The following is a 24,595-nucleotide window of genomic DNA, read 5'->3' as shown; positions in this document are numbered from 1 at the left end:
AGCTCCTGTAGTAACCCTGTGCCTCCTGCAGATGGGGCTGGAGCTCCTGTAGTAACCCTGTGCCTCCTGCAGATGGGGCTGGAGCTCCTGTAGTAACCCTGTGCCTCCTGCAGATGGGGCTGGAGCTCCTGTAGTAACTCTGTGTGTCCTGTAGATGGGGCTGGAGCTCCTGTAGTAACCCTGTGTGTCCTGCAGATGGGGCTGGAGCTCCTGTAGTAACCCTGTGCCTCCTGTAGATGGGGCTGGAGCTCCTGTAGTAACCCTGTGTGTCCTGCAGATGGGGCTGGAGCTCCTGTAGTAACCCTGTGTCTCCTGTAGATGGGGCTGGAGCTCCTGTAGTAACCCTGTGTCTCCTGTAGATGGGGCTGGAGCTCCTGTAGTAACTCTGTGTGTCCTGTAGATGGGGCTGGGGCTCCTGTAGTAACCCTGTGTGTCCTGCAGATGGGGCTGGAGCTCCTGTAGTAACCCTGTGCCTCCTGCAGATGGGGCTGGAGCTCCTGTAGTAACCCTGTGCCTCCTGTAGATGGGGCTGGAGCTCCTGTAGTAACCCTGTGTGTCCTGTAGATGGGGCTGGAGCTCCTGTAGTAACTCTGTGTGTCCTGTAGATGGGGCTGGGGCTCCTGTAGTAACCCTGTGTGTCCTGCAGATGGGGCTGGAGCTCCTGTAGTAACCCTGTGCCTCCTGTAGATGGGGCTGGAGCTCCTGTAGTAACCCTGTGCCTCCTGTAGATGGGGCTGGAGCTCCTGTAGTAACCCTGTGTGTCCTGTAGATGGGGCTGGAGCTCCTGTAGTAACCCTGTCTGTCCTGTAGATGGGGCTGGAGCTCCTGTAGTAACCCTGTGCCTCCTGCAGATGGGGCTGGAGCTCCTGTAGTAACCCTGTGTGTCCTGTAGATGGGGCTGGAGCTTCTGTAGTAACCCTGTGTGTCCTGCAGATGGGGCTGGAGCTCCTGTAGTAACCCTGTGTGTCCTGTAGATGGGGCTGGAGCTCCTGTAGTAACCCTGTGCCTCCTGCAGATGGGGCTGGAGCTCCTGTAGTAACCCTGTGCCTCCTGCAGATGGGGCTGGAGCTCCTGTAGTAACCCTGTGCCTCCTGCAGATGAGGCTGGAGCTCCTGTAGTAACCCTGTGTGTCCTGCAGATGGGGCTGGAGCTCCTGTAGTAACCCTGTGTGTCCTGCAGATGGGGCTGGAGTTCCTGTAGTAACCCTGTGTGTCCTGCAGATGGGGCTGGAGCTCCTGTAGTAACCCTGTGTGTCCTGTAGATGGGGCTGGAGCTCCTGTAGTAACCCTGTGTGTCCTGCAGATGGGGCTGGAGTTCCTGCAGGGGGAGTACGTGCGCGTGGAGGAGCAGCCGTTCTCGTCGGAGCAGAAGTTCATGGCCGTGCGTGGCGTTCACCGGACGCAGCAGGACAAGGCGGGGCAGTATTTCGTCAAAGGCGCCTTCGAGCAGGTCATTCGCTTCTGCAGCTCGTACCACAGCCGCGGCGCCACGCTGCCCCTCACCCACCAGCAGAGGGAGCTGTACCAGCAGCAGATCAGCTACATGGGCTCGGCCGGACTCCGAGGTCAGTTACAGACTCACACTTTACAGACTCTCCTGTCTCATGTCTCTTTAACCCTCTCTTGTCTCTTTAACCCTCTCCTGTCTCTTTAACCCTCTCCTGTCTCTTTAACCCTCTCCTGTCTCTTTAACCCTCTCTTGTCTCTTTAACCCTCTCTTGTCTCTTTAACCCTCTCCTGTCTCTTTAACCCTCTCCTGTCTCTTTAACCCTCTCCTGTCTCTTTAACCCTCCCCTGTCTCTTTAACCCTCTCCTGTCTCTTTAACCCTCTCCTGTCTCTTTAACCCTCTCTTGTCTCTTTAACCCTCTCCTGTCTCTTTAACCCTCTCCTGTCTCTTTAACCCTCTCCTGCCTCTTTAACCCTCTCCTGTCTCTTTAACCCTCCCCTGTCTCTTTAACCCTCTCCTGTCTCTTTAACCCTCTCCTGCCTCTTTAACCCTCCCCTGTCTCTTTAACCCTCCCCTGTCCCTTTAACCCTCTCCTGTCTCTTTAACCCTCTCCTGCCTCTTTAACCCTCTCCTGTCTCTTTAACCCTCCCCTGTCTCTTTAACCCTCCCCTGTCCCTTTAACCCTCTCCTGTCTCTTTAACCCTCTCCTGCCTCTTTAACCCTCCCCTGTCTCTTTAACCCTCCCCTGTCTCTTTAACCCTCCCCTGTCCCTTTAACCCTCTCCTGTCTCTTTAACCCTCTCCTGTCTCTTTAACCCTCTCCTGTCTCTTTAACCCTCTCCTGTCCCTTTAACCCTCTCTTGTCTCTTTAACCCTCTCCTGTCTCTTTAACCCTCTCCTGTCCCTTTAACCCTCTCTTGTCTCTTTAACCCTCTCCTGTCTCTTTAACCCTCTCTTGTCTCTTTAACCCTCTCCTGTCTCTTTAACCCTCTCCTGTCCCTTTAACCCTCTCTTGTCTCTTTAACCCTCTCCTGTCTCTTTAACCCTCTCCTGTCTCTTTAACCCTCTCCTGTCTCTTTAACCCTCTCCTGTCTCTTTAACCCTCTCCTGTCCCTTTAACCCTCTCTTGTCTCTTTAACCCTCTCCTGTCTCTTTAACCCTCTCTTGTCTCTTTAACCCTCTCCTGTCTCTTTAACCCTCTCCTGTCCCTTTAACCCTCTCTTGTCTCTTTAACCCTCTCCTGTCTCTTTAACCCTCTCCTGTCTCTTTAACCCTCTCCTGTCTCTTTAACCCTCTCCTGTCTCTTTAACCCTCTCCTGTCTCTTTAACCCTCTCCTGTCTCTTTAACCCTCTCCTGTCTCTTTAACCCTCTCCTGTCTCTTTAACCCTCTCCTGTCTCTTTAACCCTCTCCTGTCTCTTTAACCCTCTCCTGTCTCTTTAACCCTCTCCTGTCTCTTTAACCCTCTCCTGTCTCTTTAACCCTCTCCTGTCTCTTTAACCCTCTCCTGTCTCTTTAACCCTCTCCTGTCCCTTTAACCCTCTCCTGTCTCTTTAACCCTCTCCTGTCTCTCTAACCCTCTCCTGTCTCTTTAACCCTCTCCTGTCCCTTTAACCCTCTCCTGTCTCTTTAACCCTCTCCTGTCTCTTTAACCCTCTCCTGTCCCTTTAACCCTCTCCTGTCTCTTTAACCCTCTCCTGTCTCTTTAACCCTCTCCTGTCTCTTTAACCCTCTCCTGTCTCTTTAACCCTCTCCTGTCTCTTTAACCCTCTCCTGTCTCTTTAACCCTCTCCTGTCCCTTTAACCCTCTCCTGTCTCTTTAACCCTCTCCTGTCTCTCTAACCCTCTCCTGTCTCTTTAACCCTCTCCTGTCTCTTTAACCCTCTCCTGTCTCTTTAACCCTCTCCTGTCTCTCTAACCCTCTCCTGTCTCTTTAACCCTCTCTTGTCTCTTTAACCCTCTCCCGTCTCTTTAACCCTCTCCTGTCTCTTTAACCCTCTCCTGTCTCTTTAACCCTCTCCTGTCTCTTTAACCCTCTCCTGTCTCTTTAACCCTCTCCTGTCTCTTTAACCCTCTCCTGTCTCTTTAACCCTCTCCTGTCTCTTGTCTCTTTAACCCTCTCCTGTCTCTTTAACCCTCTCCTGTCTCTTTAACCCTCTCCTGTCTCTTGTCTCTTTAACCCTCTCCTGTCTCTTTAACCCTCTCCTGTCTCTTTAACCCTCTCCTGTCCCTCTAACCCTCCCCTGTCCCCCCCCCTCAGTGCTGGCCTTCGCCCTGGGCCCGGACCTGTCCTCCCTCTCCTTCGTGGGCCTGGTGGGGATGCTGGACCCCCCTCGCTCTGGGGTGAAGGAGGCCGTGTCCACGCTCATCGGCTCCGGAGTCGCCGTGAAGATGATCACCGGGGACTCGCAGGAGACGGCCGTGGCCATCGGTGAGTGGCGCGGGGGGGGGCGGGGACAGTGGGCGGGGCTTCTGACTGCTGAGTCCCGCGGGGGGGGGACAGTCTGACTCTCTGTGATGTCCGTGTTGCAGCCTCCAGGCTCGGGCTTCTCTCTAAAGGAGGCCAGTGTTTGTCTGGAGACGAGGTGGATCATCTGGACCTGCAGCAGCTCAGCCTGATGGTGTCCCGGGTCAGTGTGCTTTACATCCACATCAGCTTTACCTCAATCTACACCTCTACAGCCTGCATTTACACGTCTCATTTGAAAGCTAAGACCTGCTAAACTGAACAGATGTGTGTGTGTGCAGATCGCCGTGTTCTACAGAGCCAGCCCCCGACACAAGCTGAAGATCGTCAAGGTAACGCTCCAAACACTGCCCTCTGCTGGTCACACTGTGTTACTGCGCAGAAGAGGTAGAGAGAGAAAGATAAAGAAGATTTACTTTATGTGAGCTTTGTTTAACCAGGAGAGTCGCAGTAGGTGATGCTCATGTTCTTCATCGCCGCCTAAACTTTCCTCACAGATCGTCCTCTTTAAGGCGAGACACGGCAGGTGAACAGGGAAAACACATACATGTAGAGATGTCAATTTGAAACTTCTGCTGAACATCAGATATAAATATGAGAAAAAAATGTGTTGCATTTTTTCTGTCATTTTATGTCTTCACATAAAAATAAGGCATTTCGAGCATTAAAATGGCCGATATTTTGGGCAACGAAATCAAAATAATGAATTGATCCAGATTAAATGTTATGGTTTTATTTTATTGACATATTAGTAACTAAGATTTTTTCAGAGGGATTTTGGATATTTTGTTTAGTTTTTCAATAAACTAATCATCAGTGAAAAAATCTGTAAAAACTCAAATTTCGCCTGTTTTTTTGGTTTCAAAGCTGAATAAATCAGGCTAGGAATTAGATATTAAAAAATCCCTCTGAAAAAACCTTCAGAATCTTGTTAGGCCTCAGACTGTAAAAAATGACAAAAATTTGTCAAAAAAATGACAAAAAATGACTAAAAATTGACAAAAAATGACAAAAAATTGACAAAAAATTTGACCAAAAAATGACAAAAAATGACAAAAAATGACAAAAAAATGACAAAAATTCGACAAAAACATGACAAAAAAATGACAAAAAAATGACCAAAAAAATGACGAAAAAACGACGAAAAAATGACAAAAAATGACAAAAATTTGACAAAAAAATTGACCAAAAAATGACAAAAAATGACAAAAAAAAGACAAAAAACGACAAAAAAAAATGACGAAAAAATGACAAAAATGTGACAAAAATGTGACAAAAAAATGACAAAAAAATGACAAAAAAACGATAAAAAATGACGAAAAAATGACGAAAAAATGACGAAAAAATGACAAAAAATTGACAAAAAAATGACAAAAAAATGACGAAAAAATGACAAAAATGTGACAAAAAATGACAAAAAATGACAAAAAAATGACAAAAATGACATAAAATGACATAAAATGACAAAAAATGACAAAAATGACAAAAAATGACAAAAAATGACAAAAAAAATGACAAAAATGTGACAAAAATGTGACAAAAAATGACAAAAAATGACAAAAAATGACAAAAAATGACAAAAAAATAATTTAAAAAAAAAAAAAAAAAAAAAAAATGACGAAAAAATGACGAAAAAGTGACGAAAAAATGATGAAAAAATGACAAAAAATTGACCAAAAAATGACAAAAAAATGACAAAAATGTGACCAAAAAATGACAAAAAATGACAAAAAATGACCAAAAAAATGACCAAAAAAATGACAAAAATGTGACAAAAAAATGACAAAAAAATGACAAAAAAATGACAAAAAATGACAAAAAATGACCAAAAAATGACCAAAAAATGACCAAAAAAATGACGAAAATGTGACGAAAAAATGACCAAAAAATGACAAAAATGTGACAAAAAAATGACAAAAAATGACAAAAAATTGACAAAAAAATTGACGAAAAAATGACAAAAAATGACAAAAAATGACAAAAAAATGACAAAAATTCGACAAAAACATGACAAAAAAATGACAAAAAAATGACCAAAAAAATGACGAAAAAACGACGAAAAAATGACAAAAAATGACAAAAATTTGACCAAAAAATTGACGAAAAAATGACAAAAAATGACAAAAAATGACAAAAAAAAGACAAAAAACGACAAAAAAAATGACGAAAAAATGACAAAAATGTGACAAAAATGTGACAAAAAAATGACAAAAAAATGACAAAAAAACGACAAAAAATGACGAAAAAATGACGAAAAAATGACGAAAAAATTGACAAAAAATTGACAAAAAAATGACAAAAAAATGACGAAAAAATGACAAAAATGTGACAAAAAATGACAAAAAATGACAAAAAAATGACAAAAATGACATAAAATGACATAAAATGACAAAAAATGACAAAAATGACAAAAAATGACAAAAAATGACAAAAAAAATGACAAAAATGTGACAAAAAAATGACAAAAAATGACAAAAAATGACAAAAAATGACAAAAAATGACAAAAAATGACAAAAAAATAATTAAAAAAAAAAAAAAAAATGAAAAAAAAATGACGAAAAAATGACGAAAAAGTGACGAAAAAATGATGAAAAAATGACAAAAAATTGACCAAAAAAATGACCAAAAAAATGACCAAAAAAATGACAAAAATGTGACCAAAAAATGACAAAAAATGACAAAAAATGACCAAAAAAATGACCAAAAAAATGACCAAAAAAATGACAAAAATGTGACAAAAAAATGACAAAAAAATGACAAAAAAATGACAAAAAATGACAAAAAATGACCAAAAAATGACCAAAAAAATGACGAAAATGTGACGAAAAAATGACAAAAAACCTTCAGAATCTTGTTGTGTCTCAGCCTGTAAAGTGTGGAGTCTGTGGGAGCTTCTATAAGGGCTCAGGCTCTGCCCGAGTGCGGCTTCTCTCATTCAGAGAAAACCAGCCCTGAAGTTTTGTAGCGAGTGCGCATGCTCGGCCCGTTCTTCCACTTTTCCGCTCCAGCGTCTCGTAGGAGGAAAAACACCATATTTCAATTTTTTGTAATTTTTTTGTCAAAATTTGTCACTTTTTTGTCAATTTTTTGTCATTTTTTTTTGTCATTTTTTTGTCAATTTTTTGTCAATTTTTGTCATTTTTTGTCAATTTTTGTCATTTTTTGGGTCAAATTTTTGTCATTTTTTGTCAATTTTTTGTCGCATTTTTTGTCACTTTTTGTCATTTTTTGTCAATTTTTTTGTCAATTTTTTGTCAAATTTTGTCACTTTTTTGTCAATTTTTTTGTCACTTTTTTGTCGCATTTTTTGTCACTTTTTGTCATTTTTTGTCAATTTTTTTCATTTTTTGTCAATTTTTGGGTCAAATTTTGTCACTTTTTTGTCAATTTTTTTGTCACTTTTTTGTCGCATTTTTTGTCACTTTTTGTCATTTTTTGTCAATTTTTTGTCGCATTTTTTGTCACTTTTTGTCATTTTTTGTCAATTTTTTTGTCAATTTTTTGTCAAATTTTGTCACTTTTTTGTCAATTTTTTTGTCACTTTTTTGTCGCATTTTTTGTCACTTTTTGTCATTTTTTGTCAATTTTTTTCATTTTTTGTCAATTTTTGGGTCAAATTTTGTCACTTTTTTGTCAATTTTTTTGTCACTTTTTTGTCGCATTTTTTGTCACTTTTTGTCATTTTTTGTCAATTTTTTTCATTTTTTGTCAATTTTTCGGTCAAATTTGTCAATTTTTTGTCATTTTTTGTCACTTTTTGTCAATTTTTTTGTCACTTTTTGTCGCATTTTTTGTCATTTTTTTGTCAAATTTTGTCACTTTTTTGTCAATTTTTTTCATTTTTTGTCAATTTTTTGTCATTTTTTTGTCAAATTTTGTCACTTTTTTGTCAATTTTTTTCATTTTTTGTCAATTTTTTGTCATTTTTTTGTCAAATTTTGTCACTTTTTTGTCAATTTTTTTCATTTTTTGTCACTTTTTTGTCGCATTTTTTGTCACTTTTTGTCATTTTTTGTCAATTTTTTTCATTTTTTTTTCATTTTTTTGTCAATTTTTGTCGCATTTTTTGTCGCATTTTTTGTCATATTTTTGTCAAATTTTGTCGCATTTTTTGTCTCATTTTTGGTCACATTTTTGTCAATTTTTTTCATTTTTTGGTCATTTTTTTGTCAATTTTTGTCGCATTTTTTGTCTCATTTTTGGTCACATTTTTGGAAAAACACCATATTTGGGTGAAAGCGTCATCACGGGGCCCCTTAGCAGGACACGTGGATGTCAAATCTGTCAATATTTATGAATGAAAACCCGCGGGAAAGACGGCCTTTCTACTTCCGGGTCGCCCCCACCTCGCAGACAAAACATCATCAAATAAACATCATCATTTTTATATCTGACATGAAAACTAAGATGTGAACGTCTTTAGAAACAAACTGAAGTCTTAGATTGTGTAAATCCAAACCTCTGAAGCCGAGCCCTGCTCCTGTGTCTCAGTCTCTGCAGAACATCGGGGCGGTGGTGGCCATGACGGGCGACGGCGTGAACGACGCGGTGGCTCTGAAGGCGGCCGACATCGGCGTGGCCATGGGGCGCAGCGGCACCGACGTGTGCAAGGAGGCGGCCGACATGATCCTGGTGGACGACGACTTCCAGACCATCCTGTGAGTTTAGACCTCAGGCCATCGATAAAGACCTCAGGCCATCGATAAAGACCTCAGGCCATCGATAAAGACCTCAGGCCATCGATAAAGACCTCAGGCCATTAATAAAGACCTCAGGCCATTAATAAAGACCTCAGGCCATTAATAAAGACCTCAGGCCATCGATAAAGACCTCAGGCCATCGATAAAGACCTCAGGCCATTAATAAAGACCTCAGGCCATCGATAAAGACCTCAGGCCATCGATAAAGACCTCAGGCCATCGATAAAGACCTCAGGCCATTAATAAAGACCTCAGGCCATTAATAAAGACCTCAGGCCATTAATAAAGACCTCAGGCCATCGATAAAGACCTCAGGCCATCGATAAAGACCTCAGGCCATCGATAAAGACCTCAGGCCATCGATAAAGACCTCAGGCCATCGATAAAGACCTCAGGCCATTAATAAAGACCTCAGGCCATTAATAAAGACCTCAGGCCATTAATAAAGACCTCAGGCCATCGATAAAGACCTCAGGCCATCGATAAAGACCTCAGGCCATTAATAAAGACCTCAGGCCATCGATAAAGACCTCAGGCCATCGATAAAGACCTCAGGCCATTAATAAAGACCTCAGGCCATCGATAAAGACCTCAGGCCATCGATAAAGACCTCAGGCCATTAATAAAGACCTCAGGCCATTAATAAAGACCTCAGGCCATTAATAAAGACCTCAGGCCATCGATAAAGACCTCAGGCCATCGATAAAGACCTCAGGCCATTAATAAAGACCTCAGGCCATCGATAAAGACCTCAGGCCATTAATAAAGACCTCAGGCCATTAATAAAGACCTCAGGCCATTAATAAAGACCTCAGGCCATCGATAAAGACCTCAGGCCATCGATAAAGACCTCAGGCCATCGATAAAGACCTCAGGCCATCGATAAAGACCTCAGGCCATTAATAAAGACCTCAGGCCATTAATAAAGACCTCAGGCCATTAATAAAGACCTCAGGCCATTAATAAAGACCTCAGGCCATTAATAAAGACCTCAGGCCATTAATAAAGACCTCAGGCCATCGATAAAGACCTCAGGCCATCGATAAAGACCTCAGGCCATTAATAAAGACCTCAGGCCATCGATAAAGACCTCAGGCCATTAATAAAGACCTCAGGCCATTAATAAAGACCTCAGGCCATTAATAAAGACCTCAGGCCATTAATAAAGACCTCAGGCCATCATGAGTTTATGATGAAGACCTCGTATTGGCAAACCCTAACGGACTGTGTGTTTCAGGTCGGCCATCGAGGAGGGCAAAGGCATCTACAACAACATCAAGAACTTTGTGCGGTTCCAGCTCAGCACGTAAGGACCCTATTGTACATGTTTAGTGTGTTGCTGTTGTACATGTTTAGGGTGTTGCTGTTGTACATGTTTAGGGTGTTGCTGTTGTACATGTTTAGGGTGTTGCTGTTGTACATGTTTAGGGTGTTGCTGTTGTACATGTTTTGTGACTGACACTGAGTGTGTTCAGGTCGATCGCGGCGCTGACCCTCATCTCCCTCGCCACCCTCATGAACTTCCCCAACCCCCTGAACGCCATGCAGATCCTGTGGATCAACATCATCATGGACGGACCTCCTGCTCAGAGGTACCACACAGTACCACACGCTAATGCTAATGCTAATGCTAATGCTAATGCTAATGCTAATACTGAACATCATCATGGACCTCCTGCTCAGAGGTACCACACAGTACCACACGCTAATGCTAATGCTAATGCTAAACGTCATCATGGGCCTCCTGCTCAGAGGTACCACACAGTACCACACGCTAATGCTAATGCTAATACTGAACATCATCATGGACGGACCTCCTGCTCAGAGGTACCACACAGTACCACACGCTAATACTGCTAATGCTAATGCTAATGCTAAACATCATCATGGACCTCCTGCTCAGAGGTACCACACAGTACCACACGCTAATGCTAATGCTAATGCTAATACTGAACATCATCATGGACGGACCTCCTGCTCAGAGGTACCACACAGTACCACACACTAATACTGCTAATGCTAATACTGAACATCATCATGGACCTCCTGCTCAGAGGTACCACACAGTACCACACACTAATACTGCTAATGCTAATGCTAATGCTAATACTGAACATCATCATGGGCCTCCTGCTCAGAGGTACCACACAGTTCCACACACTAATGCTAATGCTAATGCTAATGCTGAACATCATCATGGACCTCCTGCTCAGAGGTACCACACACTAATACTGCTAATGCTAATGCTAATGCTAATACTGAACGTCATCATGGACGGACCTCCTGCTCAGAGGTACCACACAGTACCACACACTAATATTGCTAATGCTAATGCTAATACTGAACGTCATCATGGACCTCCTGCTCAGAGGTACCACACAGTACCACACGCTAATGCTAATGCTAATGCTAAACGTCATCATGGACCTCCTGCTCAGAGGTACCACACAGTACCACACGCTAATGCTAATGCTAATGCTAATGCTAAACATCATCATGGACCTCCTGCTCAGAGGTACCACACAGTACCACACACTAATACTGCTAATGCTAATGCTAATACTGAACGTCATCATGGACCTCCTGCTCAGAGGTACCACACAGTACCACACACTAATGCTAATGCTAATGCTAATACTGAACATCATCATGGACCTCCTGCTCAGAGGTACCACACAGTACCACACACTAATACTGCTAATGGTAGTGCTAATGCTAATGCTAATACTGAACATCATCATGGACCTCCTGCTCAGAGGTACCACACAGTACCACACGCTAATGCTAATGCTAATGCTAATACTGAACATCATCATGGACGGACCTCCTGCTCAGAGGTACCACACAGTACCACACACTAATACTGCTAATGCTAATGCTAATGCTAATACTGAACATCATCATGGGCCTCCTGCTCAGAGGTACCACACAGTTCCACACACTAATGCTAATGCTAATGCTAATGCTGAACATCATCATGGACCTCCTGCTCAGAGGTACCACACACTAATACTGCTAATGCTAATGCTAATGCTAATACTGAACGTCATCATGGACGGACCTCCTGCTCAGAGGTACCACACAGTACCACACACTAATATTGCTAATGCTAATGCTAATACTGAACGTCATCATGGACCTCCTGCTCAGAGGTACCACACAGTACCACACGCTAATGCTAATGCTAATGCTAAACGTCATCATGGACCTCCTGCTCAGAGGTACCACACAGTACCACACGCTAATGCTAATGCTAATGCTAATGCTAAACATCATCATGGACCTCCTGCTCAGAGGTACCACACAGTACCACACACTAATACTGCTAATGCTAATGCTAATACTGAACGTCATCATGGACCTCCTGCTCAAAGGTACCACACACTAATACTGCTAATGCTAATGCTAATGCTAATACTGAACATCATCATGGACCTCCTGCTCAGAGGTACCACACAGTACCACACACTAATACTGCTAATGGTAGTGCTAATGCTAATGCTAATACTGAACATCATCATGGACCTCCTGCTCAGAGGTACCACACAGTACCACACACTAATGCTAATGCTAATGCTAATACTGAACATCATCATGGGCCTCCTGCTCAGAGGTACCACACAGTACCACACACTAATACTGCTAATGGTAGTGCTAATGCTAATGCTAATACTGAACATCATCATGGACCTCCTGCTCAGAGGTACCACACAGTACCACACACTAATGCTAATGCTAATGCTAATACTGAACATCATCATGGACCTCCTGCTCAGAGGTACCACACAGTACCACACACTAATACTGCTAATGGTAGTGCTAATGCTAATGCTAATACTGAACATCATCATGGACCTCCTGCTCAGAGGTACCACACAGTACCACACACTAATACTGCTAATGCTAATGCTAATGCTAATGCTACTGTTGAACATCATCATGGACCTGCTCAAAGGTACCACACACTAATACTGCTAATGCTAATGCTAATGCTAATACTGAACATCATCATGGACCTCCTGCTCAGAGGTACCACACAGTACCACACACTAATGCTAATGCTAATACTGAACATCATCATGGACCTCCTGCTCAGAGGTACCACACAGTACCACACACTAATGCTAATGCTAATGCTAATGCTAATACTGAACATCATCATGGACCTCCTGCTCAGAGGTACCACACAGTACCACACACTAATGCTAATGCTAATACTGAACATCATCATGGACCTCCTGCTCAGAGGTACCACACAGTACCACACACTAATGCTAATGCTAATGCTAATGCTAATACTGAACATCATCATGGACCTCCTGCTCAGAGGTACCACACAGTACCACACACTAATGCTAATGCTAATACTGAACATCATCATGGACCTCCTGCTCAGAGGTACCACACAGTACCACACACTAATACTGCTAATGCTAATGCTAATGCTAATGCTAAACGTCATCATGGACCTCCTGCTCAGAGGTACCACACACTAATGCTAATGCTAATACTGAACGTCCTCATGGACCTCCTGCTCAGAGGTACCACACAGTACCACACACTAATGCTAATGCTAATGCTAATGCTAATACTGAACATCATCATGGACCTCCTGCTCAGAGGTACCACACACTAATGCTAATGCTAATACTGAACATCATCATGGACCTCCTGCTCAGAGGTACCACACAGTACCACACACTAATGCTAATGCTAATACTGAACATCATCATGGACCTCCTGCTCAGAGGTACCACACAGTACCACACACTAATGCTAATGCTAATACTGAACATCATCATGGACCTCCTGCTCAGAGGTACCACACAGTACCACACAGGCGACATCACCCTTGTGTGTGTAAACGTGCCCTGTTGATCCAAGATGGCGGCGTGTCTGTGGTCTCTGTTGGCAGTTTGGGGGTGGAGCCAGTGGACCCTGATGTCATCAGGAAGCCTCCCCGTAACCTTGGCGACAGCATCCTCACCCGCAGCCTCCTGATCAAAGTGCTGGTGTCGGCGCTGATCATCGTCTGTGGAACGCTCTTCGTCTTCTGGAGAGAGGTCTGAGCAAGACTAACTATTACTATTACTACTATTATTACTACTGTTACTACTATTACTACTACTATTACTACTATTACTACTACTACTACTACTATTACTACTACTATTACTACTACTATTACTACTACTGCTACTACTATCATCATCATCGTCTGTGGAACGCTCTTCGTCTTCTGGAGAGAGGTTTGAGCACAACTATTACTACTGTTACTACTTTTACTACTACTATTACTACTATTATTACTACTATTACTACTGCTACTACTGCTACTACTACTGTTACTACTACTATTACTACTGTTACTACTATTACTACTATTATTACTACTATTACTACTGTTACTACTGTTACTACTATTACTACTACTGCTACTATTACTATTATTGCTACTACTACTATCATCATTATCGTCTGTGGAACGCTCTTCGTCTTCTGGAGAGAGGTCTGAGCAAGACTAACTATTACTACTACTATTACTACTACTGCTACTACTGCTACTACTACTGTTACTACTACTATTACTACTGTTACTACTGTTACTATTACTCCTACTATTACTACTACTATTACTACTATTACTACTACTGTTACTATTACTACTATTACTACTATTACTACTATTACTACTACTGTTACTATTACTACTATTACTACTATTACTACTACTGTTACTATTACTACTATTACTACTACTGTTACTATTACTACTATTACTACTATTACTACTACTACTACTATTACTACTACTGTTACTATTACTACTATTACTACTATTACTACTACTGTTACTATTACTACTACTGTCCTGTGTGGTTAAAGTTCTTATTATTACCTGTGTTTCTGCTGCAGCTTCAGGACAACGTGATCACGCCTCGAGACACAACCATGACCTTCACCTGCTTCGTCTTCTTCGACATGTTCAACGCCCTCAGCTCCCGCTCACAGGTCTGTCACACACGCTACAAACACGCTACACACGCTACAAACATGCTACACACACGTGTCACACACACGCTACAAACACGCTACACATGCTACACACGCTACACACACGCTACACACACGCTACACATGCTACACACGCTACACACACGCTACACACACGCTACACACACGCTACACACGTGTCACACACACGCTTCGAGCGTCTCCTGATCAGCCGCGGCGTCAAAGTGGAACAAACTTCAAACTTAAATGAAAGTACAGACGCATTAAAGACCAACAGTTCACCAGCTCAGCAGGCGACCCTTCATCCACACTAAACTCCTCTTCCTCAGCTGCTCCGGTGAAGCTGAGGTTAAAGGTCAGAGGTTAAAGGTCAGAGGTTAAAGGTCAGAGTTTTAGCCTCTCGTGTTTCTTTTATCATAGTAAGCGTTTTTATTTCATGTGTCGTGGTCATTGCTGTCCAATGGGACAGTGTGTGTGTTTACAAAATATAGTTCACTTGCAAAAAGTTCAGTGTGAATGCGAACTGCACCAAACGAAATCAAACTCAGCTTTTGGTCCCGACCGAACAAGCGGAGCAAAGATTTTCTGGTCTGAACCCTCAGACTCTTCTGTGACGACCGGCCCTGGGCAAAGGCTCTTCTATTCTCCTTTAGGCTAAAGGTGAGCACTGAGCTACACATGAGTATTAGGGACACCCCGGTCCGATACTGATATCGGATATCGGCAGATCCTCAAACCCCAGTATCGGTGTCAATAAAGCTGGATCGGGGCGTCTCTAATAAATATTATTATATTAATATTCCCAAGATAAATAAGACTGACATCGGTCAGTGAGATTTGTGTCCAGTTTATTCCTGAACGTCGTCTCGGTCACAACACGAAAGGCTCGAGACGACGCTGGAAATAAAACTTATCCTTCAAATACTGTGTAATACTATGTAAGTAGTAAATGTTGCTTCTTTGATGTGTTTGTCCAGGATGAGCTCAGTCCGAGTCCCAAACTAAAGCAAAGTCACAGTATTTAGTGACGTGTATTGGCTCAGTGGTGCAGAGCTTCGTCATGTGTTTCCATTGTCCTGGTTTGAAGCTGAACTAACCCGTCTGTCTGGTTTAAACTCTTCTCTCTCTGACACTCGGCTCCTCTGTCCCTGCAAACTGTCACACATTAACTGTCACCTCATGTTTCAAAGTGACCTTTGACACATCTGTCGCTGTTGGACTTTGACCTTTGACACATCTGTCGCTGTTGGACTTTGACCTTTGACACATCTGTCGCTGTTGGACTTTGGTCAGAGTTTGTGATCTCAGATAAAGCTGGACTTTTCACACAGACTTTGCCTGAACGTGATTTGTAGATGTGTTTGTGTGAGACATAAACATGTCTGAGCCGTGACTCATCAGTTTCCTGCCCCTCCCTCTGTCAGACTCAGCCTCGCTCTGAGCTTCCTGGTTCCTCCTCCTCTCACACACTCTCTAAAGTTAGACTCTGTTGTCGAGGGAGAAATGGCGCAGAAAGCCGTGGACCAAGAGGACTTTTGGTGTCCCATCTGTTTGGATCTCCTGAAGGATCCAGTGGCTGTTCCCTGTGGACACAGCTACTGCATGAAGTGTGTGAAGAACCACTGGGACCAAGAGGACGAGAAGCATGTTTACAGCTGTCCTGAATGCAGACAGAGCTTCAGCTCCAGGCCAGTGCTGCTCAAAAACATCATGTTAGCAGGTGTAGTGGAGCGGCTGAAGAAGCCTGGCCTCACAGCGCCCCCTGCTGACCGCTGCTCTGCTGGAGCTCAGGATGTGCCCTGTGACGTCTGCACTGGGAGGAAGCTGAAAGCCGTCAAGTCCTGTCTGCAGTGTGTGGCCTCCTACTGTGAGAGCCACCTCCAGCCTCTTTATGAAGCTGCAGCGCTTCAGAAACACCAGCTGGTGGCGCCCTCTGACAAACTGCAGGAAAACATCTGCTCTCAGCACGACGAAGTGAAGAAGATGTTCTGCCGCACCGACCAGCAGCTCATCTGCTACCTCTGCTCTGTGGAGCAACACAAGGGCCACGACATGGTGTCCTCAGCCTTGGAGAGAGCCCAGAGGCAGGAACAGCTGCTCCAGAGCCTCCAGCTCAAAGAGACAGACCTGAAGAGGCTCCAGCAGGAGGCCCAGGACATCAGCCGCTCTGCCCAGACAGCAGTGCAGCGCAGTGGGGACAGCTTCACCGAGATGGCCCTTCTCCTGGAGAAAAGACGCTCTGAAGTGGAGCAGCAGATCCGCTCCGAGGAGCAAACCCAACTGAAACAAGTCCAAGAGCGTCAGGACCGACTGCAGCGGGACGTGACTGAGCTGAAGAGGAACATCTCTGAGCTGGACCAGTTTCTACAGCTCTGTCCTTCACTGTCCACAGACTCACAGAGGACAGAGATTCAGACAGGGCCCCCCCGCTGCTTCCAGAAGGTGACCAGAGCCGTGTCAGAGCTCAGGGACAAACTGAAGCTCAGTCTGGAGGAGGGACTGACCAACGTCACACTGGCTCTGAGAGCAACACCAGCTCAACCCACCAACGTCTCACAGGCTCTGAGAGCAACACCATCTGAACCCACCAACGTCTCACTGGCTCTGAGCCCAACACCAGGACCCACTTGGGAATGCGACACCTGCATGGTGCTGAATAAGGCTGAGGACACAAAGTGTGTCGCCTGCACAACCACTAAACCAGGTAATGTCACAACTAAGCAATTTTGCGCAGTCGTTTTTAGACTTGACTATCTACATTTTTTGTTCCTGACTGAACTGTTATATAATTGGTTTTAATGCTTCAGGAGCATCAGAAACAGCCACAGCAGCGCCCCCAGTGGCAGCCTCGACTTCAGCCCCCGCATTACCCAGCAGTACTCCGCTGTTTGGCTTCGGTTTCACGTTTAAAAAGCCAGAAGCTCACTGGGAATGTGACGTTTGTCTAGTGCAGAACAAAGCTGTGGATGTAAAGTGTTTCTCTTGTCAGTCACTCAAACCTGGAGCTAAAGAAGAGCCCGACGGTAACATGCCTCAGAAAACCGATAATGTTTAGTTTACTGTTGTGCTTCAATGCTCTTAACCTCTACTTTCTCTCATCTAGCTTGTGGTGCAGTCTTTGGTTCTTCAGCCACTGGGACAAACGGCTCCTCTCTATTTAAATTTGATACAACGGACAGCAAGTCGTCTGGATCGGGATTTGAGGGTTTCAAATTCGGCAGTGGCTCATTCACAGATTCCTTTTCAGCATCTGGAGGATTCAAGTCCGGGACCACTTTGGGAAGCTCCTCATCACTGTTTAAATTGGAGGGCATTAAATTTGGGACTGCATTGCCACATTCTCAACACAACAAAGTGAAGAAGAACCCAACACCAGCTCAACCCACCAACGTCACAAAGGATCTGGGAGCAACACCAGCTCAACCCAACGTCACAAAGGATCTGGGAGCAACACCAGCTCAACCCAACGTCACAAAGGATCTGAGAGGAACAAAAGCTCAACCCAACGTCACAAAGGATCTGGGAGCAACACCAGCTCAACCCACCAACGTCACAAAGGATCTGAGAGCACCCACACTGGCTCTTAGAGCAACACCATCTGAACCCACCAACGTCACAAAGGATCTGGGAGCAACACCAGCTCAACCCACCAACGTCACAAAGGATCTGAGAGCAACACCAGCTCAACCCACCAACGTCTCACAGGCTCTGAGAGCAACACCAGCTCAACCCAACGTCACAAAGGATCTGAGAGCAACACCAGCTCAACCCACCAACGTCTCACAGGCTCTGGGAGCAACACCAGCTCAACCCACCAACGTCTCACAGGCTCTGAGCCCAACACCAGGACCCACTTGGGAATGCGACACATGCATGGTGCTGAATAAGGCTGAGGACACAAAGTGTGTCGCCTGCACAACCACTAAACCAGGTAATGTCACAACTAAGCAATTTTGCGCAGTCGTTTTTAGACTTGACTATCTACATTTTTTGTTCCTGACTGAACTGTTATATAATTGGTTTTAATGCTTCAGGAGCATCAGAAACAGCCACAGCAGCGCCCCCAGTGGCAGCCTCGACTTCAGCCCCCGCATTACCCAGCAGTACTCCGCTGTTTGGCTTCGGTTTCACGTTTAAAAAGCCAGAAGCTGACTGGGAATGTGACGTTTGTCTAGTGCAGAACAAAGCTGTGGATGTAAAGTGTTTCTCTTGTCAGTCACTCAAACCTGGAGCTAAAGAAGAGCCCGACGGTAACATGCCTCAGAAAACCGATAATGTTTAGTTTACTGTTGTGCTTCAATGCTCTAAACCTCTACTTTCTCTCATCTAGCTTGTGGTGCAGTCTTTGGTTCTTCAGCCACTGGGACAAACGGCTCCTCTCTATTTAAATTTGATACAACGGACAGCAAGTCGTCTGGATCGGGATTTGAGGGTTTCAAATTCGGCAGTGGCTCATTCACAGATTCCTTTTCAGCATCTGGAGGATTCAAGTCCGGGACCACTTTGGGAAGCTCCTCATCACTGTTTAAATGTGAGGGCATTAAATTTGGGACTGCATTGCCACATTCTCAACACAACAAAGTGAAGAAGAACCCAACACCAGCTCAACCCACCAACGTCACAAAGGATCTGAGAGGAACAAAAGCTCAACCCACCAACGTCACAAAGGATCTGAGAGGAACAAAAGCTCAACCCACCAACGTCACAAAGGATCTGAGAGCAACAACATCTGAACCCACCAACGTCACACAGAAGACGATGATCTGTATTCGTACCTTCGCAGACTTAGAGCCAGTTTTGTCTCATGTAAAGCGCTTTGTGACTGTGAGAGGAACACCATCTGAACCCACCAACGTCTCACAGGCTCTGAGAGGAACACCATCTGAACCCAACGTCTCACAGGCTCTGAGAGGAACACCATCTGAACCCACACAGGCTCTGAGAGGAACACCATCTGAACCCAACGTCTCACAGGCTCTGAGAGGAACACCATCTGAACCCACACAGGCTCTGAGAGGAACACCATCTGAACCCACCGTCTCACTGGCTCTGAGAGGAACACCATCTGAACCCACCACCAGAGAGGACTTCTTACAGTATTGGACAAAGATCACTCTGGACCCAAACTCAGCTCACAGAGATCTGAAACTGACTGATGGAAACAGAACAGTTACATATATGGGTGTAGATCAGGGATATCCTGAACATCAGGACAGGTTCAGTGAGTATAAGCAGGTCCTGAGCAGAGAGAGTCTGACGGGGAGGTGCTACTGGGAGGTGAAGTGGATCGGGAGGTGGGTTAGTTTAGCCGTTTCTTACAGAGACATTCAGAGGAAAGACTCTGACAGTAGATTTGGACATAATGATAAATCCTGGGCCTTAGATTGTGACAAAATGATTAACACTTATTCATTTGGTTTTAACTCAGTCTGGTCCGATGTCTCAGGTTTGATCTCGTCCAGAATCGGGGTTTACCTGGACCACGGTGCAGGGGCTCTGTCGTTTTACAACGTTCAGAACCAAACCATGACCCTCCTCCACAGAGTCCAGACCAGGTTCTCTGAGCCGCTCCACGCTGGACTCAGGTTTCACTGGTGTGGAGCCTCTGCATGTTTCCCCAAACCAAAGAAGCAGCTTTTCTCTGCAGGTTCAGGTCCTCGTGTCTCGCATTGAACTAATACTAATAATGTGTGTTTGTTCTGAACCTGCTGCTCCTCACGCTCAGGGCAGATGTTTTACAAACACTTTGGATCAAACCTTCAACTGAAGCTGGAAACAAAACTGAACCGTTCAGTCTTCAGCCATTGACGTCTTTAAACGTCATTTCCACTTCCTTTAATTCCACTGTTTGTTCTTGTGATTGTAACGATTTATTATCGTTTAAACACAGATTATTATGTTTCTTCCTGCTGTAGAAAGTTCTGGGTCGAGGGATGAGCTTTAAGTTGTAACATTTAACTTTAAAATCAATAAAGTCACAAATGATTTTCTCAAGTCGTGTTTTCTTTCCCGAAACATAAAATAAACTAAACAGACGTCATTTATAATCTGCTTTACCCAAATCTGAAAACAAAAACTACAGAAACTACAGACTGACACGAGTTACTCAGGTTTCTTTAAAGGAGGCCTGACTCTGTTGCTCTGAAGTCCAGAAGCTTTTAGATTTGGGTAAAGCTGAACTGCAGAGTCACAGCTCTCTCTGACTCTGATGTTCCTGATGTTCCACACGTTCCTCACGTTCCTCACGTTCCTCTCTCTCTCCTGCAGACCCGGATGGTGCACGAGCTCGGGCTCTGCTCTAACCGAGCGTTCTGTGGAGCCGTCCTGGCCTCCATCATGGGGCAGCTCCTGGTCATCTACTTCCCTCCTCTACAGAAGGTCTTCCAGACGGAGAGTCTCAGCCTCTACGGTCAGTGCCTCCTCTAGTCCAGCACCAACATCTGAAACTGTAACTTCTGTGCTTCCGGAATGTTGTTTTTATGTTGATATGAGATGTTTCCTGAATGTGCCGCTCATCGCCTTCGTTTGTTTGTTATTGAAGAAATAAGAGAATGTTCACCAAAAAGCCGCACCTTAAGGGGAGACCTTACAGGCAAAACTACATTTGTTCAGTTTTCAGGTTTTGGGCCAAATCTGTCTCTGAACATATAAACTTTCACCTGGAAACAGAAAATATACCAAATCTTCACAGTAACATGTTTAAATATTGCGCTGATTCAATGTTCCCCCATAGACTTATATGGGAGAACACAATTTCAAGGCCTTTTTCTCCAAACACATGTTTCTGTCATTGTGGCGACACTTTGTCCACGTCAGTCGGACCTAAAGACTTCACATTTTCCAGCCTTGGACTGAACAAGATTTGGAAGATTTTTTCAGAGGGATTTTTTATTATTTAATCCCTTAAGCCCCATTTATTGAGTTTTGAATGTCAAAAAATGAGGCGAAAATTAACTTTTTACAGCATTTTTCCACTAAAAAACAGCTTATTTTAAAACTAAACACGAAATCCTAAATCCGCTCTGAGAAAGTCTTGGCAACTCATTTATCAATAAAATGAAACCATACATTTGAATGTAGCTCTGTCCATTATGCAGATTTTGTCATTTTTAGGCATAAAACACCTTGTTCTGATATGAAAAGATAAAATGACAGAAAACTGTATTTCTTTCTCACATTTATACCAGTGATCGACAGCAAACGTTTCACATTGAAATCTGTAAATATACATTTTTTCCTTATTCACCTCCAGTGTCTGGCCTTAAGTCATGCACTGTCTGTCAGATAAAATGAAATATCTGCAATATTAAACAATGATATTAAAAAAAAAAATCAGGATATTTGCACTGTATGTGTAGTTTGACAATATCTCACTTCACAGGAAATGTTTGCTTTATAGGTTTAAAAATAAACAAATGATGTCAGTTTTTTCATAGTGGAAACAAGATGGCCGCCGTAACTGAACTGGCTGATACTCAGTTCAATTGTTGTATCTTCATAATTATGCCAGATTTTCTGAAATAATTTACCCTGTATATAGACTATATCAGCCTAATGCAGTAGCAACATTTCATCTGCATCGGTTACTGCATAAATAAATTACATTTAATTTAATGGGTGAATGTTCATCATGTACTGTTGTCACATAAAATGAAATATCTTCAATATAAAGTAAGTTTTTCTCATGAAACTGGCACAGTGTGTGTGGTTTGATGTGATTATATCAACTCTCAGGAAATTTCAGCCTCACAGGTTTGAAAATCAACACAATATGTGAGTTTCATTAGTTGGAGAAACAAGATGGCCGCCGTAACTGAAACGACTGCTATTCAGTAAAAATGTAATATCTTCAAAAATATACCAGATTTTCAGATAAAAATGAGATAAAAACAGGAAGTGACCTCCCTCTCTCCTGGTGCAGCTGAACCACGTTGTTTTTCTGGATACTTTTGTACGTCTTTACCGTGTTTTTGTGGAGGTTTGGTGGATTTGTTTACTTTGAGAGTCCAAAATGGTCCTGAAGAAAGCAGCTTTTTGAAGGTAAACAAACTGCTAGCTCATCAGCTAAACCCATTTGAGATCTACAAACATCTTCTTCTGAGACACTGAACAGTGAAGAGGCACCAAGAGCCCCCACACCTGCAGCACGGAGGAGGCGTCACAAGAGGAGCTACAGGAAACAACAAAAGGGACCAACGAGGAGATGGTGAGAGACTGTGGAGGGAGCTGTGCAGGAGGAAGAGGAAGGACGAGGTGGAGCTGACCAGTGCAGGACACCACGCTCTGAGACGGGGACCGTTTCAGATGATCAGAGGAGACAGAGGGCAGTTTCTCCATCCTCCAAGGTCATGCGGGTGGAGTGGCTGAAGGACGAGATCATGGACCCGGCCGAGGACAGGAACTTCTACATCACCGTGGACACAACCTGATCATCAAGCAGGCGCGTCTGTCCCACACGGCCAACTACACCTGTGTGGCCAAGAACATCAGGGCCAAGCGCAAGAGCTCCACCGCCGTGGTCCTCGTCTACGGATTTCCCATCAACCAGTGCTCCTCCTGTGACCAAAACAGTGAAGATGGCGGCCGCGACACAACCATCTTTCACCAAAGAAAAATAAAAAGAGTGGTGCCACTGAATGGTGCTGCTGCCAGATGCAATTTCTCCATCTGTGAGATCAATAAAGTATCATCTTATCTTATCTGACAGTGCATGACTTATGGGGCGACTTTTTGGTAAACATTCTCTTCTTATTTCTTCAGTAAAAAACAAACGAAGGCGACACGCGAGTGGCATAATCATGAAATATGTTCCAACATCTTATATTAACATAAAAACAACATTCCGGAACCACAAAAGTGTTAACGGAGCCTTTTTCAGATTTTTTTACTAGACTCCTCCTCTGTAGCTCCTCCTCCTCCTCTGTAGCCCCTCCTCCTCCTCTGTAGCTCCTCCTCCTCCTCTGTAGCTCCTCCTCTGTAGCCCCTCCTCCTCCTCTGTAGCTCCTCCTCCTCCTCTGTAGCTCCTCCTCTGTAGCTCCTCCTCCTCCTCTGCAGCTCCTCCTCCTCCTCTGCAGCCCCTCCTCCTCCTCTGTAACTCCTCCTCCTCTGCTCCTCAGACCTCCTGTTCCTCCTGGGCCTCACCTCCTCCGTCTGTGTCGTCTCTGAGTTCATAAAGAAGATGGAGCGCTGGAGGACGGTGGAGAGAGCGCCCCCTACCAGGAACTACCACGAGGTAAGACACGCCCCCAGGCCCTCTACCACTAAAACATGTACACTAGGCTCCAAATAGAAGATTCCAGTTTGTGTTTCCGATGTCTCTAAACTTTCTAATCACTTGTAGGCCTTAGCTTTCAAATGCGGCGTGAGAACAGTGGGCGGTAACAGCTGGTTTTGGTCCCGATGTCGTGTTTTTATCGGTGAAACTCGTGAAAAAGTTAAACAACTTAAACTGTGAAGCTTAAATATGACACAGACTGACGTGTTTTAACCCCTTAACCCCCACCTGAACCGAGCACAGTTTCTCCAGTTCAGCTTTACCCCAATCCAAAAGCTCCTGGGAAAAAGCTGTGAAAATAGCGACAAAACTGAGACGAAAACAATGATGATGTGGCAACAAAAGTGACAAAAAATTGACAAAAATGTGGGAAAAAAGACGAAAAATTAGACGAAAAAATGATTTAAAAAAATAACAAAAAATGACAAAAAATGTGACAAAAAAATGATAAAAAAATAACAAAAAATAACAAAAAATGTGACAAAAAATGTGACAAAAAAATAACAAAAAATGAGAAAAATGTGACAAAAAATGACAAAAAAATAACAAAAAAATAACAAAAAATGACAAAAAATGTCACAAAAAATGATTAAAAAAAATAGCAAAAAATGTGACAAAAAAAAAAAAAAAAATGTGACAAAAAATGATTAAAAAAAAAAAAAAAAAAAAAAAAATGTGACAAAAAAATAACAA

General features: G+C 43.6%; 3 protein-coding genes and 2 long non-coding RNA genes across 5 annotated transcripts in view; all 5 read left to right on the top strand.

Annotated features, from left to right (window-relative positions):
* Window positions 1–23,917, top strand: part of atp2c1 (ATPase secretory pathway Ca2+ transporting 1) — a gene marked incomplete at its 3' end in the record, with an annotated part of 44,808 nt that extends 20,891 nt beyond the window's left edge. Inside the window, exons 16-26 of the mRNA XM_079569532.1 lie at window positions 1,303–1,564; window positions 3,706–3,876; window positions 3,978–4,075; window positions 4,194–4,244; window positions 8,405–8,571; window positions 9,851–9,919; window positions 10,089–10,205; window positions 13,529–13,676; window positions 14,530–14,625; window positions 20,896–21,037; window positions 23,745–23,917. Coding sequence (XP_079425658.1) covers window positions 1,303–1,564; window positions 3,706–3,876; window positions 3,978–4,075; window positions 4,194–4,244; window positions 8,405–8,571; window positions 9,851–9,919; window positions 10,089–10,205; window positions 13,529–13,676; window positions 14,530–14,625; window positions 20,896–21,037; window positions 23,745–23,917 — 1,494 coding nt within the window. The remainder of the gene's footprint in view (window positions 1–1,302; window positions 1,565–3,705; window positions 3,877–3,977; window positions 4,076–4,193; window positions 4,245–8,404; window positions 8,572–9,850; window positions 9,920–10,088; window positions 10,206–13,528; window positions 13,677–14,529; window positions 14,626–20,895; window positions 21,038–23,744) is intronic.
* On the top strand, window positions 16,055–17,210 carry LOC306972736 (E3 ubiquitin/ISG15 ligase TRIM25-like; the record flags this gene model as incomplete). Its single annotated transcript, XM_079569442.1, has 2 exons — window positions 16,055–17,002; window positions 17,071–17,210. The coding sequence occupies exons 1-2, from the start codon at window positions 16,132–16,134 to the stop codon at window positions 17,208–17,210; spliced, it is 1,011 nt and encodes a 336-aa protein (XP_079425568.1). The 5' UTR covers window positions 16,055–16,131.
* LOC306972275 lies at window positions 17,241–17,787 on the top strand. The gene is made up of 3 exons (XR_013793490.1): window positions 17,241–17,332; window positions 17,436–17,651; window positions 17,732–17,787. It is a non-coding gene; the product is annotated as an uncharacterized lncRNA (long non-coding RNA).
* On the top strand, window positions 18,459–19,014 carry LOC306972274. The gene is made up of 3 exons (XR_013793489.1): window positions 18,459–18,559; window positions 18,663–18,878; window positions 18,959–19,014. It is a non-coding gene; the product is annotated as an uncharacterized lncRNA (long non-coding RNA).
* Window positions 19,387–20,301, top strand: LOC306972381 (tripartite motif-containing protein 16-like protein; the record flags this gene model as incomplete). Its single annotated transcript, XM_079568969.1, has 2 exons — window positions 19,387–19,434; window positions 19,636–20,301. The coding sequence occupies 2 exons, from the start codon at window positions 19,387–19,389 to the stop codon at window positions 20,299–20,301; spliced, it is 714 nt and encodes a 237-aa protein (XP_079425095.1).
* Window positions 23,918–24,595: the final 678 nt, after the last annotated feature.

Source organism: Gobius niger (genome assembly GCF_951799975.1).
Source record: "Gobius niger genome assembly, chromosome: 13".
NCBI classification, from domain to species: Eukaryota; Metazoa; Chordata; class Actinopteri; order Gobiiformes; family Gobiidae; genus Gobius; species Gobius niger.
This window is presented reverse-complemented; position numbering and strand designations above follow the sequence as displayed.